This window comes from Crocodylus siamensis, chromosome 12 (assembly GCF_052110815.1).
Source record: "Crocodylus siamensis isolate JL-2025a chromosome 12, ASM5211081v1, whole genome shotgun sequence".
Classification (NCBI taxonomy): domain Eukaryota; kingdom Metazoa; phylum Chordata; order Crocodylia; family Crocodylidae; genus Crocodylus; species Crocodylus siamensis.
The window spans coordinates 6,046,812-6,062,772 of NC_143406.1; the positions used below are offsets into that span (position 1 = coordinate 6,046,812).

Genomic DNA, 15,961 nt, shown 5'->3' on the forward strand with positions numbered 1-15,961 from the left:
TTAATATGTCTGGTACTGAGTCACAGTGTAGCTGAAATAATTTTGCTCATCTCAGAATTTGTACAGTTCATTTTGATTCATGGAAATGACTCTCAAACTCTGTCTTAAATTCACAGACTCACAGAATTTTAGGGCTGGCATTGGCAGTACTTTCCCCATTCATGAACCACGACTCTAAATCATTTTTGATTCCAAGAAGTGACCACATCAGCAAAGTTACTGACTCCATTGTCATGGCATATTACGTACAGGAAAGAGTTTACAGGAAACTAGTGATGCTTGGTTTCCACAGTGAATGCTACACAAATGGCACCATACTTTACGGTCTCTTGTCTTAGCTTTGCTTAAGATCCTAAATAGTTTGGAAAAGTGAATTCAGAGGGGAAAAAGAGGGAAGAGAGAGAGATAGCGAGAGAGAGGGAGTGACTGATTAAATAGGTAACGATAAAAGGTGACAGTGACATTTGTACTACAAAACATTTAGAGTCTGCTCATAATTTTAAATTCCTGGAGGTTTTTCAAGGAAAATAAATAAAATAACAAGCATGAGTAATGACATTAAAGACAACAATGAAGTAAAATAAAAAAAACTACTGGGGAACTCTCTACCTTCCATTACCTTTCTTTTTAAAAGTTGTAAGGATATGTAATTTCCCCCCCTCCATTTTTAAGTGACAAATTATTGAAGTATTTTGTTCAGTCACGTACTTAACATCAGAGTTTATACTACATACCTAATGCACTGACATTCTAAAGTATCAAGAAGTCTTTGATATTTGTTTCCTGGTTTTCCTAAATTCATCATTGTTACGTGCCAAGCTAAAGTGTACAGCTTAGTCAAGTAACATGAGTTATTCTGCCACCTGCCGGCCATTTAGTTAGCTGGTCTAAATTAGCGTAGGGGAGGAAAAAAAGCCATATTTAGGCTGAAATTGAAGAGCTGTTAGCAACCCAGCTCCTTATTTACACAAATAGCCTTTTCCTACTAAAAACTAAGATGCTACAACAAAGCAGACTGATCAAGAGAGGCACTTAATAAAACGTACATTATTTATTATGCTAACATCACAATAAATAAGCAGTCTGGAAACATCTGAAGTGGCAGGAAAAGCTTGGCTATAAAGATCAACTGTCAATTCTTCCTTTGATGTGCAACTACTGTATACAACACAAAGCATGCTGGACCTCCCTTCTCTGAAAGTAATATATAATATTATATATTATACCTACAGACCAGTTTGATGAGGAAAAAAAACAAAAATTTATGCCTAGATCTTCGGGGTAATGCTGGCAGATGGGATAATGCTAGGACATGCCTCCCTTTTTACAGCGGAAGTAATGCTGGTTTCTTTAAATAAAAAAAGAAAATAGCACAGAGCATTGGGGAGGGAGTGTAAAATAGCAAGGGACTGTAACATTTTCCAGCAAAAGTTCTTAAGATTTTGAAAGGACTGTAAGTAGCTCTCGCTAAATGCTGCCTTTGTCTGGAAAATGCATGTTTCTTTCCAACTGGATCAGCCAACTATACAGGCCTCCATGTTCTGTTATTGCTTCTCCCCAATCCTCAGCCAGATTTGGAGAAGGAACACCCCTGGGCTGATGAGAGACAGTGAAATCTTATGTTTTAAAAATCATCTTTTAAATCACAAGCTGTGTCTCAGCCTGTTCTTGGGCTGCCTTTGCTTATAGCATCATTTCTTCTGAAAAAAAAAGATGAGCACGTGGGGTTGATGCTCTCACTTCCCGTGACTGAGCCCACAGCTGGTCCTCCCCTTCATCACATAAACCAGTTGGACATTCTTCTGCAGCTTTCATGCTGGCAGAGGTGGAAATGGACTAGATAATGCAACAGATTTCTCAGTTTCTTATTTCCATGACTCTGTTTTTAAAACAAAAGCAGCATGCCCTCCTCTCTTGTTTCTTTAACTATATAGTGATGAACATAAGAAGGATTAACAGCGGAAGGGTTCTGTTCAGGGGAATTATTAGATTTGGACTTTCTCCACCACTACAGGTGCCAGTACAGCTGGGTGGAGAAACATAATCCTATTTTGTATCAAGCTCTTGAGGTCTCCAAATTTGTTTTTGTTCAGCACTGGAATGGGAAAAAAAAAACCCAAACCCTCTTCCATAGTTCTCATGAAAAAGAACAGCATCAAAACCTGTTTTTGCATCAAAGGGCTGTGCTTTTGATTTTTCTTTCTAGAAGGCCACATGGAACCAGCTTTTCATTGACATTAAATGAACATGCAAGACTGCAGGTATCAATTTGAAAAAAAAAACAACCCCCAAAATTGTTTTCTAACATCTCTTCCTATTCTACCCCCAAGAGTTGAGGAGTTTGGTTGGCTTTCTTCTTCAATATTAAACACTTCCCTATTCTCTTCAAATGGAGGCATTCTTTTTGTAATCTTTTCAGAGTATTATTGACATTTCTAGAACTCCCTGTAAAGCAACAATTTTGATGCAATGCACCACGCAACACAGTTGAGAAGCACAAATACACTTTTGCTACTGAAGGTGCATTTTCATGCTTCTGATGAGAGTTGTATGCCTTTTGCATTAGTGAAAAGTATTCAAGTATTTTTGAAGCAGACACTGCAAAATGCCTTGGCAGCAAGCAGGCACAAGTGATAGCAGCAACTTATTTTTCCAGTTCTGGATACCTCTGGCAAGAACTGTCAGATGACTTCGGGGCCAGGGTCATACTGGAGCTGCTAACTTATTCTGAATTTAAAAAGCTCACAGATGTGACCGTTAACAGCACTGCTGCAATAAGTAACAGCTAAGCTGCAAAAAACTATTCTGGAGCTTAATACAACTCTCAATTCTGGGTACAGGTATTTTTCAAAGGGAGGGTAAAAATGGGCACACTAATGGCTGCCACCTTGTTCACTACTCATTCTATAATTATTTTCAAAGGATTATAAAGCATTCTACAGAGGTGCAGAAAAGAGACTGGAAGAGGAAGGAAGCAACTGAGACCCCCATATGCAGATGAATATTTACTGCGGTTCCTGGTGATGCTCTAAGTTTATTAAAGTAAGAGAACTCTTCAGAGCTGGGTGAACAGAGTACAGTCCGCAAATGGAGCATACAATAATCATCTCCTTAAGGTGAATAACAATATGCAACTCTTGGAATACACTACTAAACATCAGCCCTGTAGTAGGTTCATTTCATATCTGAACTGCCCCTCTCTCTTTGGGGCAGGCAGGGTTCAAAGCATACTATGAAGGCAGATGGTTTGGAACACTAAATCTCTCAGCTTTTTGATGCAAGAAAGCTTGTGCAAAAAATTTACAATTTAGGATGATACTGAATACCTGGCAATAGATGGCAGGCAGCGTGTTAAAACCTGAATACCCTTTCCTCCTCCAGTAAAACTTCTGTTTGCAAAAGGCATTTGCTAGCACACATTTGATCAGAAGGCACATACACTGGCTTACCTTCAAATCTAAAGGCAGTTTGTTGGAAGTGAAGACACTCAACTTGATCTGCGGCACACTGATTTTGAGATTCTCAAAGTAGTATCGCTTTTGAGCCCCACCTTGATCAAGAGTCTTTTCATGGAGGTTTTCATCATATTTTTCAACTTCTGCTACCAGGAGAGACCATGGGAATCAAAACAAGTAGTGATGAATACATCTATAACTACGAATGCATGTTTTATACATGTTTATTAGCTTTAGGAAAACTATCTGCCAAAGGTTATGAATGGATCCAGCAGGCACACTTAAGATCATGACTTTCCTATGTTTGGCAACACAAAAAATATCTAAGTTGTGATGTGGGTGAACCTGCATAGATTAGTGTTTTCAGCTCCAAACCCAACTTGCCTACCAGCAGTTATTAAAAAAAGTCTGCCACCCAACTTCCTAACACAGGGGCGTGCAATTATTTTGGGCAGAGGGTCGCTTGCTGAGTTTTGGCAAGCCATCGAGGGCTGCATGACAGGCAGCCCAGGGCAGATTAATATTATTTTTTAAAATTTTTTAGGGGCCCCACGGGCCAGATAGAATGGCCTGGCGGGCCGCATCTGGCCCCCAAGCTGCATTTTGCCCACCCCTGTCCTAACACAATCTCATTCCTTAGAGTTCAGTCGCAATGTTTTCCTTCACAGCCAGTTTATGCTTACAGTTCACATATGAATTGTACAGTTCTTCTCTGCCCCTTATATACAGAGGACACAGAAAAGCTCTTTGGAGGACCTTGATGCGTGTGTGCGTATGCATGTGTGAACACAAAATAATCTTGGCTTCAATTCTCCTTCTCCCACTCTAAAATTGAGTCGAGAAACCCCCCACCCTACAATTTCCTTTTCTCCCCCTCTCCCCTTACTTCTGCTGGGAGATAACATGACGACAAAAACAACTTAGGTACAATCTCATGTGACGTAGCCTCTAGTTGTGTTGGACCGTCCAGAAAGGAGCACAAAGAGATACATTGCTGGCGTTTCAAATAAAAAAGGCAAGCTGACCCTTTGTGTGTTCATTTTAATGTCCATAAAGCCTTCTTTATAAATTTTAAAGTTTAGTGGCTTTTTTTCCATTTCCATTTAAACATTTACCAAGTAATCTTTATAGTGTTTGTATCTTTGATGACAAGATATCAGAGTCCACTAGCAGTGTCTAGTTAGTATAAATACTGAAATCTCTCTTGAGAAAGCAAGGAAACAATACACAAAAACAAAAAAGGATGGCAAAAGCAATACAGTAAACTGAGAGGATAATCATTAGTGTGCTAGCCTGATGCTCAAAAGAGCCTGGTTCAATTCTCTGCTTTGCTAAAGGCTTCCTTCATAACCTAGAATAAAAATCATTTGGTTTCTCTTGGTCTCAGTTTCCTATATTTAAGATGGGGACAAAATATTCGACTTCTTTCACGAGGGTGTTGGGAGGATAAATACATCATAGATTGAGAGATACTAGGATGCCACATCAACTGGAGCCAGAAAAAAGGTCTAAAATGTTGGTCTACACATGAAAATGTATTAAAATAGCTGTTCTAAGCCAGTTATTTCAGTGCAAATCCGCACTTAGACATTCTTGTTCCATAACATCAGATTATTTAAAAAATATTCCTGAATTGCTCTCTGAGTACGTTTCCAAGGATAGATAACCCCTAAAATAGAAGGATTAGAGAGACGTCTCTGAGATTAAGACAGTCAAAGGTTTGTTTTGTTTCAGCTGAGAGCAAGGAAACTTTTATTATAAGTAAAGCCAAGCATATGGAGGTCACAAGTTAAGGAGCTGGGCCAGCCTATTTTTTCCTCCTCATTTAACAAAGAGGAACTGGCCCAGGAACAAATGAAGAGAGATCTCCACTTCTAGCCTTTGGTTTGTTTAATTAACAAACATTACCAAACAAACGTGGTTTGCTAAATTAACAACATCATTTCTTTTATACTAGTTTGGGTAAATCCAGATCCAGGAACTGAAGAGGAATTTTCAACTTCCTCCCACAGGGTTTCAGCTGAGCCACCACGTACTGGACAATACAACATTACATGGGTCACTCGCTGCCTGAATTTTGTTAACAAATACCATAGACTATGTAAGCTGCTCTAAAAAGGCTATTGATACATCTAAGCCTTGGAATGGAAGTTTCCAGGCAGCAAAAGGCATTCAATCTGATGGAATTTGCCAGGCATTTTGAATTAATTTTGTACGCAGACAAAGCCATTGGCATATTGTGGAACTGACCTTGTAACTTTATACTGTACCTGATTCTGACTGATCATAGCCAAAGAAACTCAATAGTTTCAGGAGTAGTTTCTCCTCAATTTGAACTGTGAACCTCCGAGCTGTGATCATCAGATGCTACAAAGATAAATGCATCTTGATTTACAGTGTGAACAATAGAAATAAAAGCCACCTAAGGCATTAAGCGAGGAGGTCTGTTTTAAACTTACCCAAGCTCTTTTAGGGATAGTTTCATAATGTTTCAAGTCTCACCCCCCTTAAAGTTACCAGAAATCTGCAGTGAATTCTATCTGCTTAGTTCTTTCAGTTATTCATACTCAATTACTAAACATTACAGCTTCAGAATTATTGCTATCAATAGGACTCTGTGATAATGCAATAATTTTTTTAAAAATAGCATCAACATTAAAATAAATAAGGACGCTTTGAAGAGTTAAGTTGCACACTAGTCTGATAACTTACCCAGGTTTTTCAATGAAACAAGAAATAGTGGAAGTTAATTAACATTTCAAGTTTATGCCATTTAGAATAAGGTTTATGTTATGACAGTGATTCATCATAAGAACCAGTGAGAAAATTTCTCACCTAGACAACTCATGAAAAAAGATTAGCACAAGGGCGGGCAATTATTTTGGGCAGAGGGCGGCTTACTGAGTTTTGGCAAGCCATCGAGGGCCATATGATGGGCAGCCAGGGGTAGAAAAACATTAATTTTCTAAATTTTTTAGGGGCCCTGCGGGCCGGATAGAATGGCCTGGCGGGCTACATCCGGGCTGCATTTTGCCGACCCCTGGATTAGCACAACTGATCAGGCTTGCCAGCTTCAGCACCAATTAACAGCTTGAAGAATCAAAGGTTTGGTCCAAATTCATACAGTCTATAATCTACTATAGTGCTACAGAGGATAGCCTTCAGACAATGATTCAACACAGGTCCTTGCTTTCATTCTTGAAGATGGTATAGAAAGATTTTTTTTAAAAAAGAACAAAGGATAGACAATTCCTTAATAATGCACATAGGATATTCTGTGTATGAAAGTATCCTATGAGAATACTGGGAGAATGTATACCTGGAACATATATCCTAAAAGGACACCTGAAAGGTCCTCTCAGCCTCAGAATTAGATCACAACAGACTGCAGGCCATCGCCCAGAAAACACTTCATTAGCCTGCAAGACTGAAGTGTTCTACAGGCTGGTACTTTATTCACTAGGCTCTAATACCCTTTAGTTAGACTATTTAAAAACTAGCGACGTGTAAAATCACTTAAAGAACCTCGCCTGACCGTATTCTTTAAGTAGATGTTATATCTTTTATTAAACCAACTGAGTAGTTGGGGGAAAAAAGGTTATATGCAAACTTTCAGGCACTTTTCATCAGGTATAGGGAGTTCGCTGTTCTGAGCCTCCAAGGAAAAGAAAGAAACAGTCAGGAAGACACCATAAGGAATACAGTGACATTTCAATGCTACATTCAAGAATTTACCTTGTATATATCAGTTAGTGCATTCTTGCTGGGAAATTTCATTGCATTTAATTGCACTGCAGGGCCTGTCTCAATTGCTTTATTTTCACTGATTATTGGAGTCAGAAAGAGCATGAAAGGCTGAGTGGTGCCAATAAGCTGGTTATCTACCTACAACATTAAAAAGAAATCACATAATTATTCAAAATATGCAAGGACACAAGATAAAATATAAGCTCCTAGAATTAGCTGAAAGGGACCTTGGATGGTCATTTAGTCCAATCTCTGCTCAACGCAGGACATCCTTTTCTAAACTATCCAATACAAGTGTTTGTCTAACATTAAAAATTAACAACCAACCAACCCTCTTGTGCAATTATCAGGTACAATACTCTGAAACACCAAGAACATCCTAATTTGTCACAAGATAAGGGTGTTGTTGTTATCCTGCCACTGCAAGGATGGGAAGTAGTTAGCTAAGATGCATTTGAGAGATCTAAGAAAAGCCCACAAAGGAGAGCTGTTTGTGTCTTGTGACCCATAGATACAAAGCGACCCAAAATTTTCTTAATATTGCCAAAAATGCTACGGCTAACAACATGTAAATATTAATATGAATATAGGCAGAGAAAAAGGATGCTAAGCAAGATGGCCAGGTTTGATCAGAATTTTTAGACAAATCATGAACTGTTTATCAACAAAAAAAATTTTTAAAAATTTATTTCTCCCCATTTTAAGTTTGAGTCTGAGACACAACCCCCCTTTTTAATGTACTCAAGGCTATATATAGGTACGTGAACATATTCTATGTATATGCACATCCTTGTTATTGAGCAATAGTTTACATATTAGGCATAGGTTTCACAAAAATTTTAAAATATTTAAGAGTTCTCTGCAGATCTCAGATTTGCTCCTGAGCTCTGAATTTGAACCACCAAGTTGAAGGAGCAAAGATAAGGTGAAAAGGCCAAGTCCTGAAATGCCCTGTTATGCAGAACCATATTTTAGTAAATACAGCAAGACAGACAACAGCATTCACTCATCTTACTGAAGCTATATATGGTAGGAGTGTGCTACAGCTTCCTTCTCTGACTTCCAATCTTATGGTGACATAGGCGATCAAACAGGGAGAAAAAGTTTTGTAAGGTTTATTTACACTGCAAAAAGATTCTGACTTTTCCAACAGCTAGAGGAAAACACGGTGTGGAAGAACTAAGTAGTAATAAATAGTTTGGTGTCTCAGTTGTCAGTACAGGTACTCCTCACTTAACATCGCCCCGATTAATGTTGTTTCGTTATTACGTCGCTGATCTATTACAGAACATACTCGTTGAAAGTCACGCAAAGTTCAGTTACAATGTTGTTTGGCCACCACCCGCTAGTAGGTAACTACTGTGACGTAATTGGATTTGCTTAATGTCGTTTCAGTTAGTCGCATTTTTCAAGAACGTAACTATGACGTTAAGCGAGAAGTAGCTGTATAAGACAAAAGACAATAAAGCAGCCCAGGTGCAGAACATCAAATGTGGATCTGCAATCAAACTAAAAGGAAAGATTAGTCTGAATCCTCATCTGTTCTCAGTGTGTAGGCAGAAAAAGCCAAAATTGTCAAAAATAAATTTCAAAAGTAATCGCTTTAATTTGCCATCTGGCATGTAATGATGAAAAAGGGAAAACTCTCTCAAAACTATTTTATACAGAACCGGTATGCCAGTTTTAATATAGTACAGATAGAAAGCCTAATTATTTCACTAAACCATTTGTATTTGAGTTGGCCTGTTGGCTTTTATTGCTATGCCTTGTTGGTTTTCTTTATGGGACTGATCCAAAACCAACAGAAGACAATGGAAAGACCATAACTGACTGAAATGAACTTTGTATGAGGCTTCCAAGGTTGCAAGTTGTTTCTAGTATAATCCTGATTTCGGTTCCTCTAAAATCCATAAAATGAGATACTTGCCTCACAATTAGTCAAGTTGCACTTGCAGCCAACACAGAACATTTTTTCCCCCAGAATTGGAAGAGAACTCAAAGGGATTTCTGACTTATGATTCAGAAGGAACTAAACTTAATTACAGATGATATCTTATGACTTAACATTAATTATACTGGGATTATGCTATCCACACAGCTTTCTTTGAGGTCACACCCAGTACATACAAGAATTTTATATATTCCAGATATATTGCATATATCTGTGGCTCATAATTTTCAAACTCTGCAAAAAACATGATGCAACCGATATTCATTTTGCTGGGAGCAGCATTAAGGTAGCAGAGGTGCCTTGCTTGAGAAGTTCAGCTTTAACACTGCATTTCATTTCCTGTTGGGGTTTTCCAATTAGTACTTCTAACTTTGATGCTTTTAAAAAGTAATGATCTCAACTGTAGCATCATTTCAAACTTTGTCAAGTTCACCTTGACTGCTAGATCAGTCAAAAAAGAGAGACATTTTAGATGACAGATTCAATAGAGAAAATACACATTTTGATGAGGATAGCAGGGAAAGATGCTAGACCTTCTATAGTTTAATCTGTAAAAAAGAAAAAAAGAAGAAAAAAAAAAATCACCTGTTCTTAAGGACTGCAAAATAAAGCACTGGCAAGTTGTGTATTACTCTTTGACACCTGTTATAATACAGATCCAGGGTTCCTTAAATCTTTTAATGAGTACTGAAAAGCAAGATCTCAATTTGTTCCAAAATACAGTTACCTGTACATCCTGTACACTGAGTTCAAGCACCTGACTGCTTGACTGGTGTGTGTAGTGAACATTAATTCCAGTGAGGCTTGCAAATATCAGCTCTTCAGGGATTTTGTTAACTAAAGATAATCCTAATCCCCCTTCTAGTTTCACTAGCACCTGCAAAAATGAAAACGATATTTAGAAAAAAATATTGATGCCAAACATACAGTTCTGACCAATGCATTTATTTAATGGGTTTAACAGAGATGGTTAGTATTCCATTGTCAACAAAGTCCTTAAATACACAGAGGCCCTCAGCTATAGACACCAATGTTATGCAACAAGTTGAATATACTCAACCTGCCCTGCTGAATTTCAATTTCTAATTTAGGGATGTGATAGGAAAAATGCAACCAAACAAAATATTTGAGTAGCAGAAATGACTAAAGGGAAAATATTGCACACGCCCTTATTTTCTTTCTTTCTATTTTTAGGGAAATAAAGAGCTATCTTACTTCTAATTCCTGCTCTGTGTCTGGATTCTTTAACTTGCGTAAATCTTGTTCTGTAACTGGAGTGTCTTCTCCCTCACAGGATAAACGATCATTTCTCCGTTGATTAAAATCTGTTATCTAAAACAAAAATGAGCTGCTAAGGTGTCTTTTTTTATTCATATAACAAGGAGAGTCACAGATGTACTTGAGCTATTCAGTAGCACATAAGCTTTAAACTAAATCCAACAACAATTTTTTTCAGAATCTAATATACATTACCTAAGGTTTCTCCCCTTATGCTATTACTAATGCCAATTTGTACCTCTGTTTTGCATAAGAATTTAAGCCGCACTAAAAAACCATCAAGAACATACTCAGAGAATACTACAGAACATTGCCAAAAGTAATAATGCCATTGGATCCATAATATATGAAGGACTTGCACCTGTAAAACTCGAGTTGGACCATCTGGGATGACTCTGACTGCTAATACTCCTGATCCAGGCCTCATCTTCTGGTTAATAAATTGTTGTTCAGGTGGAACTGGCCCCAAAACCTCTAAAGAAGTATCAGGACCAAGAACAACTTCTGCCCCATCATACAAACCTGACATTCCTCCTTTTGCCTAGAAAAGAAAAAACAAACAAAAAAAGGGTACAGCAAAAAACCCTACAAAAAAACCAAGGCCCCCACACCCTCACCCCAAAAAACCCTAGTTAAATGTTTCAGATGACTGCAGATCACTGTGCCTAAATACATTAATTTAAAACATTATTTCAGTCACCTCTGTTTTATAGATCACATTAATTCCAATCTAAGGAGAACATGTACAGTTTTCTCCTCTCCGTAGTTATGCAGCTGGAAAACTGATTTGAGCGGCTGGGCCATTAGGCCCATTATACTTTCCCACTCTGTACCAATATAAGTGAGGAGTGTTGCAGCAGATACAGTCTTTTATAGTAGTTCAACTTCTGGAGTTTCTGGTAACTGAGAGGTTCAGTCATCAGAAAATTTAAAACATAGAGCTGTGCACTGGGACCTATAAAACCATACAGGCTGCCCAGCTAGACAACAAGCAGTTTTTAATTCTTCCTGGCACCAAGACCTTGAGATAGGCCTGCCACTGTCTGATCCTAGGCCCCAGTGGCCTGGGCTGGCGTACAAGGTTTTATAGATCTAGGCAAGCAGGGGCCTTGGGATCTGCCTACTGCAGCCTAATCCTGGGATCCCTATGCTGCAGATGACTAAGAGCCATGCATCTCACCCACCTGGGAAGCAAAACTGTTTTTTTGAAGTCCCAGTGCCATGGAACCAGGGAATCAACCTGGGACAGCCCAGTCTTGGGCTCCTTGTCCCCAGGGATGAGTGAAAGCCACGTGTGCTCTCAGTTGAGAGGCACGCATGGTTTCTACCGGTCCTGGCACGTGGGAACCCTGGGATCAGGGAGCCTCTTCCTGATCCTGGAGTTCTGTCCTACTGAGACCTTTAAAAAATGCATGCGCTACACACATTGGTTTTCTGGCATCCCTGGTGCACAAGGACCTCAAGATGTGGAGAAGTTTGTTGTTCCCAGTGACCTCAGGGGCTGGGAATGTCAGAAAGGTCCCTGTGCAGCTCAGCAGCGCATGCCTTTTTTAAACATCTGTGGTATGGTGTGGTGTGGTGAGTCCGAGACTGGGGAGATGCTCCCCAATGTCAGACTTGTTATGCATCCTCATTTGCCTGTGGCGGTTTGGTTTCCAGGGACTGATTTTGCCTCCAGCCTAACTGGGTAGGGGACAGGTATGTCCCAAACCCTGGGACTACTCCATGCTGGATCCTGACAACTAAGTATCTTTGATAGGCCAGCCCCAACTGGCCACACATTTGGTTTAAGGAGTTAGTCCACATTTTATGTGGAATAATGTTGTGGCTTATTTACTGTATTATCATGCCTTAAACTGACTTGAACGCATGGCTGTGTGACTGTTAACGGTGCAATTAATCTGTTAATTGTGTTTAAATGTTATGCATGTCAGGGGCATTACTGAGTGAATGCTAACTCAATGCATATTTAACTCCAGTGCTATCCCTTAATTTCAAGACTGGCAGGGGCAAGATGGAAACACATCATTTCTGCTGTCACCCTTTTGCCTTGAAGACAGAGGACTTTGAGCATCAAGATAATCGATTTGTACCTTGTATAATCACTACTTTCATATATGTTTCACAATCCTAAAATGACATTAGTGAAACTTCAAAAGAAATTCCATAAATATTATTCTCTTTCCTCATAACAGAAGAAATTTGTCTCCAGATTCAAATTGGTTCTTGCCAGAATATTTCTTCCTCTATTGCATGCACATGCTGGGTTTATGTTTTTTTTATTACAGGGTTAGTCATCAATATGGCTGAGCTGTTGGATTTTTCTGCTTAATTGCTTTGTTTGAAAACGAACAAGCATCCAAAGCATTTGTTTTGGAAAAAGACACATACACAAAGAATTACATGGAATTTAGGAACAAGAAAAAACCCCGAAGGTCAAATATAGGGCTCGCATATCTCAACAGTGTCCCTCTACCCTCTACCTTCTGAATCCTGAACAGCGATGCTCTTATACTATAACATACAAATCCATTCCAGATGCATAGTTCACATAACAGGCAGCGTTTGATCAAAGCACTCACACAGTAACTAGAAGAGTCCCTCTTTTTACTAAGCCAAGGTCGATTCCTATTGGCGTAGCTTGCACATTTGTCTTTGAACATCCTTTCATTATGAAAAATTAATTATGAATGTTATACTTTATCACAAAAAACAAGTTCTATTTCTATTGTGACAGAGAGCGTACACGCTCAGAATGCTCCTTCCATCATTTTAAAGCAAGGAACAGAAAAATATGAGCAAAACCAAATGAAACAAAATATACAGTTACAGCTAGAACAGAGCAATGTAAATGCCAGCATTTTTTAGCTCTCAGAGCCAGAGTTCCAAAATGCTTTCCACATTTTTGAACAATTAAACTCTAACAGCTGCATACAGAGTTATCAAATGTGTATGTGTTTGTTGGCTGCTTAAAAAGTGTATGCACTGAAGAGAGATCAGGTTAAGAAGCTTTTGGAAAACAGGACCATTAAGAATGTAGTGCCTGACTGAGTATGCATAGTCCCAAATTTATATCAATGAGACTTGTACATCCTGTTTACCTCTGAATATTTCTATTGGGCCAAAATTTCCAGACTTGGATACCTAAAGTTCTACATCCAAGTCCATATTCAGCATCCAAATTTTTTGGCCTACTTTTCAGTCGTGATACACAATTCTAGTTCATGTTAACTTTTTGTGTCAGATGTGACAGCTCAGAGCCTCTACACCCACGCTGAACAACAGCTAACTAAATATGGGTTTGGGTGTCAAACTGGGACATCCAAGACTGTAAAGTCTGCCTCCAGTTTTACTGATTTGCAAACAAATTATTAAAAAGACAGCTGCATTGGATTTAATTAGTTTTACCAGTAAAAATATCAGAACATAAAACTTTTTTAAAATTATGAAGGGGGAAAAAAGAACCCAATAGCAGAACATTTGTTTCTGTGCCCTGTGTTAGGTATTTCAAACGAAGTTTATAAATCGCTGGATTACTAGCTCATCAGACTTAACCATAATTCATAACAGTTAGTAGTTAATGTGAGTTAAATATAGAATTACTAATGCTGACCTGTACAACAAGCCCATGAATACCACAGGTCAGCTTCCCATCTCGAAAACTCCATGTCTGAGTAGTACTGCGCCGTCGATCTGCTTTTCTCAACATCAAGGGTTCATATCTTCAAAACAAACAAACAAAAAGGTTTAATCTTATAGATTCCATTTTTTTAGGTCTTATTTTTTCTTTAAGTTTTTTCTCCTCGAATATACAACCTTAAAATGTATTTTATTCTACCTTCCCTCTCATTTCTTCTATAATACTACTGCTGCACTGAACTGATTATCCTTTAATTTGGATGCAAGAGGGAAGAGGAGGGCAAAGGCGATCGATAATACTCATCGCACACAAAAATAATATAATGAGGTTCATGCATGAAGGCAGATAAAATTCGATGCTTTGGCTGCCTTAAAGAATAAAGTCTTTTCTTACTTGAAAAAACAAACCACATGCAACCAGTGTTTAGTATATCGCAAGCACTACTGGAGAAGGGCATGTCTAGGCACCAGAAGATGATTCAATCTACATGTCTATCTGATAACTACTGATACTGTACAATGCTAATTGCCATAGCGGTAGTTCTGGTTGTGGACATTTGGTTCAGTAGAAATAGTTTTAACTGAAACAGTTATCAGCTGATGACACTTGGGTTTTTACTAGCTTCTGTTGATGTAGCAGCAAAAGCCTGATTACTCAGCTCCCAAGTTAACGATTAACCAAATGGAAATATTTAAGGCTATTCCAACCTTTTATAATATTCCCATTTAATGAGACAAATCAGAATCGATAGTTAAATGGAATCCAAATTACCTGTTGTCTGTGACTGCAGCCAAACCTGCGATATCTAAGATCAGACAGGACTCAACAGATCGAGGAGGAGAAGGCTTATTCGGGTTATGAGGAACTGAGGAGCCTTCATGGCAAAGCATTCCAATGCCAGTCATCCTCCAAAGCTGGGATCGCTTCCCTGGCTCCTGAAGAACATATACGAAGATGAAAAGCTCCATTAAAGTATACTAAAATCTATGGCAATCAAAATCCATTCATTTATGCGCAGATATCAAATGTGCATAAATCCTCCACACTGTTGTAACTGTAGAGGTCGGGCTACATTACTAATGAACACGATTAGGATTCTAAAATTCTTTTAAAGCAGATGCTATTTATTTAAAAACATACATAAATATGTTTCTTAAAAGTTAGGAAAGAAATACTTGGGTTGCAGTGCCACTGTCTATTGTTGCATCTTTTCCCCTGTCTCCATATGGCAGGTGCTATTACTGTTAAAAATCCAACCCTAAAACTCAGTTCCTCTCTGTTCCTTCTCCAACCCCCTTCAGGTCTGACCCCACATCACACTTTTTTATTGTCTGACTATTATGCTCTGGGGACCAGCATCCTTTGTATCATGAATTATTTTGTAACAGATAGTGAAGTATTTTGCAATGCCAAATATGTAACTTCAAAAAAATGCAACTGAGCAATATTTGGATAAGGCTGCTAAAGGTTTTAAATGCTACTAGAGTCATAAATCAACTGGGGTCCTAGCCAAGTACTTCTCTTTTCTGCCCCCTGCCCCCAAGTGTCAGTAGTTTTGTACCTTCTTCTTTAGTATGACTCTCTGGGTCTTTGGAGAAACATCCAGGACAAGCTCTGCATAAGCAACATCTTTATTTGAAGTGACTGGTCTGCCAGTTCCTTCCTGCAAACTAGAATACCAAGAAAATCTAATCTGTATTCAGACATATACCTATAAAGAGTTGCTGCTTCTGTTGAAGACTGAACCAGAATAATAACAGACAAACATGCCCACTTATATTTGTTCTTCACTCCACTGTAGACAAATTAAAACCACGTAATCCTTTATGTTGATCTGCCATCTTATCACGGGCTCATTAATATAAACTATTAGTATACTACTTATATTCT

At 38.5% G+C, this 15,961-nt stretch overlaps 1 protein-coding gene across 9 annotated transcripts in view; it reads right to left on the reverse strand.

The window, feature by feature from the left end:
• The window catches only part of VPS13D (vacuolar protein sorting 13 homolog D), a 183,236-nt gene that overhangs the window by 74,330 nt on the left and 92,945 nt on the right, over positions 1–15,961 (reverse strand). For 6 of the 9 annotated variants that reach the window (XM_090024785.1, XM_090024784.1, XM_090024787.1 and 3 more), the window contains 9 exons: positions 15,633–15,741; positions 14,843–15,006; positions 14,045–14,153; positions 10,793–10,972; positions 10,369–10,485; positions 9,881–10,030; positions 7,191–7,340; positions 5,726–5,822; positions 3,450–3,601 (listed from right to left, as the gene is read on the reverse strand). In XM_090024785.1, coding sequence (XP_089880911.1) covers positions 3,450–3,601; positions 5,726–5,822; positions 7,191–7,340; positions 9,881–10,030; positions 10,369–10,485; positions 10,793–10,972; positions 14,045–14,153; positions 14,843–15,006; positions 15,633–15,741 — 1,228 coding nt within the window. The remainder of the gene's footprint in view (positions 1–3,449; positions 3,602–5,725; positions 5,823–7,190; positions 7,341–9,880; positions 10,031–10,368; positions 10,486–10,792; positions 10,973–14,044; positions 14,154–14,842; positions 15,007–15,632; positions 15,742–15,961) is intronic. The other 3 variants (XM_090024788.1, XM_090024786.1, XM_090024783.1) reach the window with 1 other exon arrangement.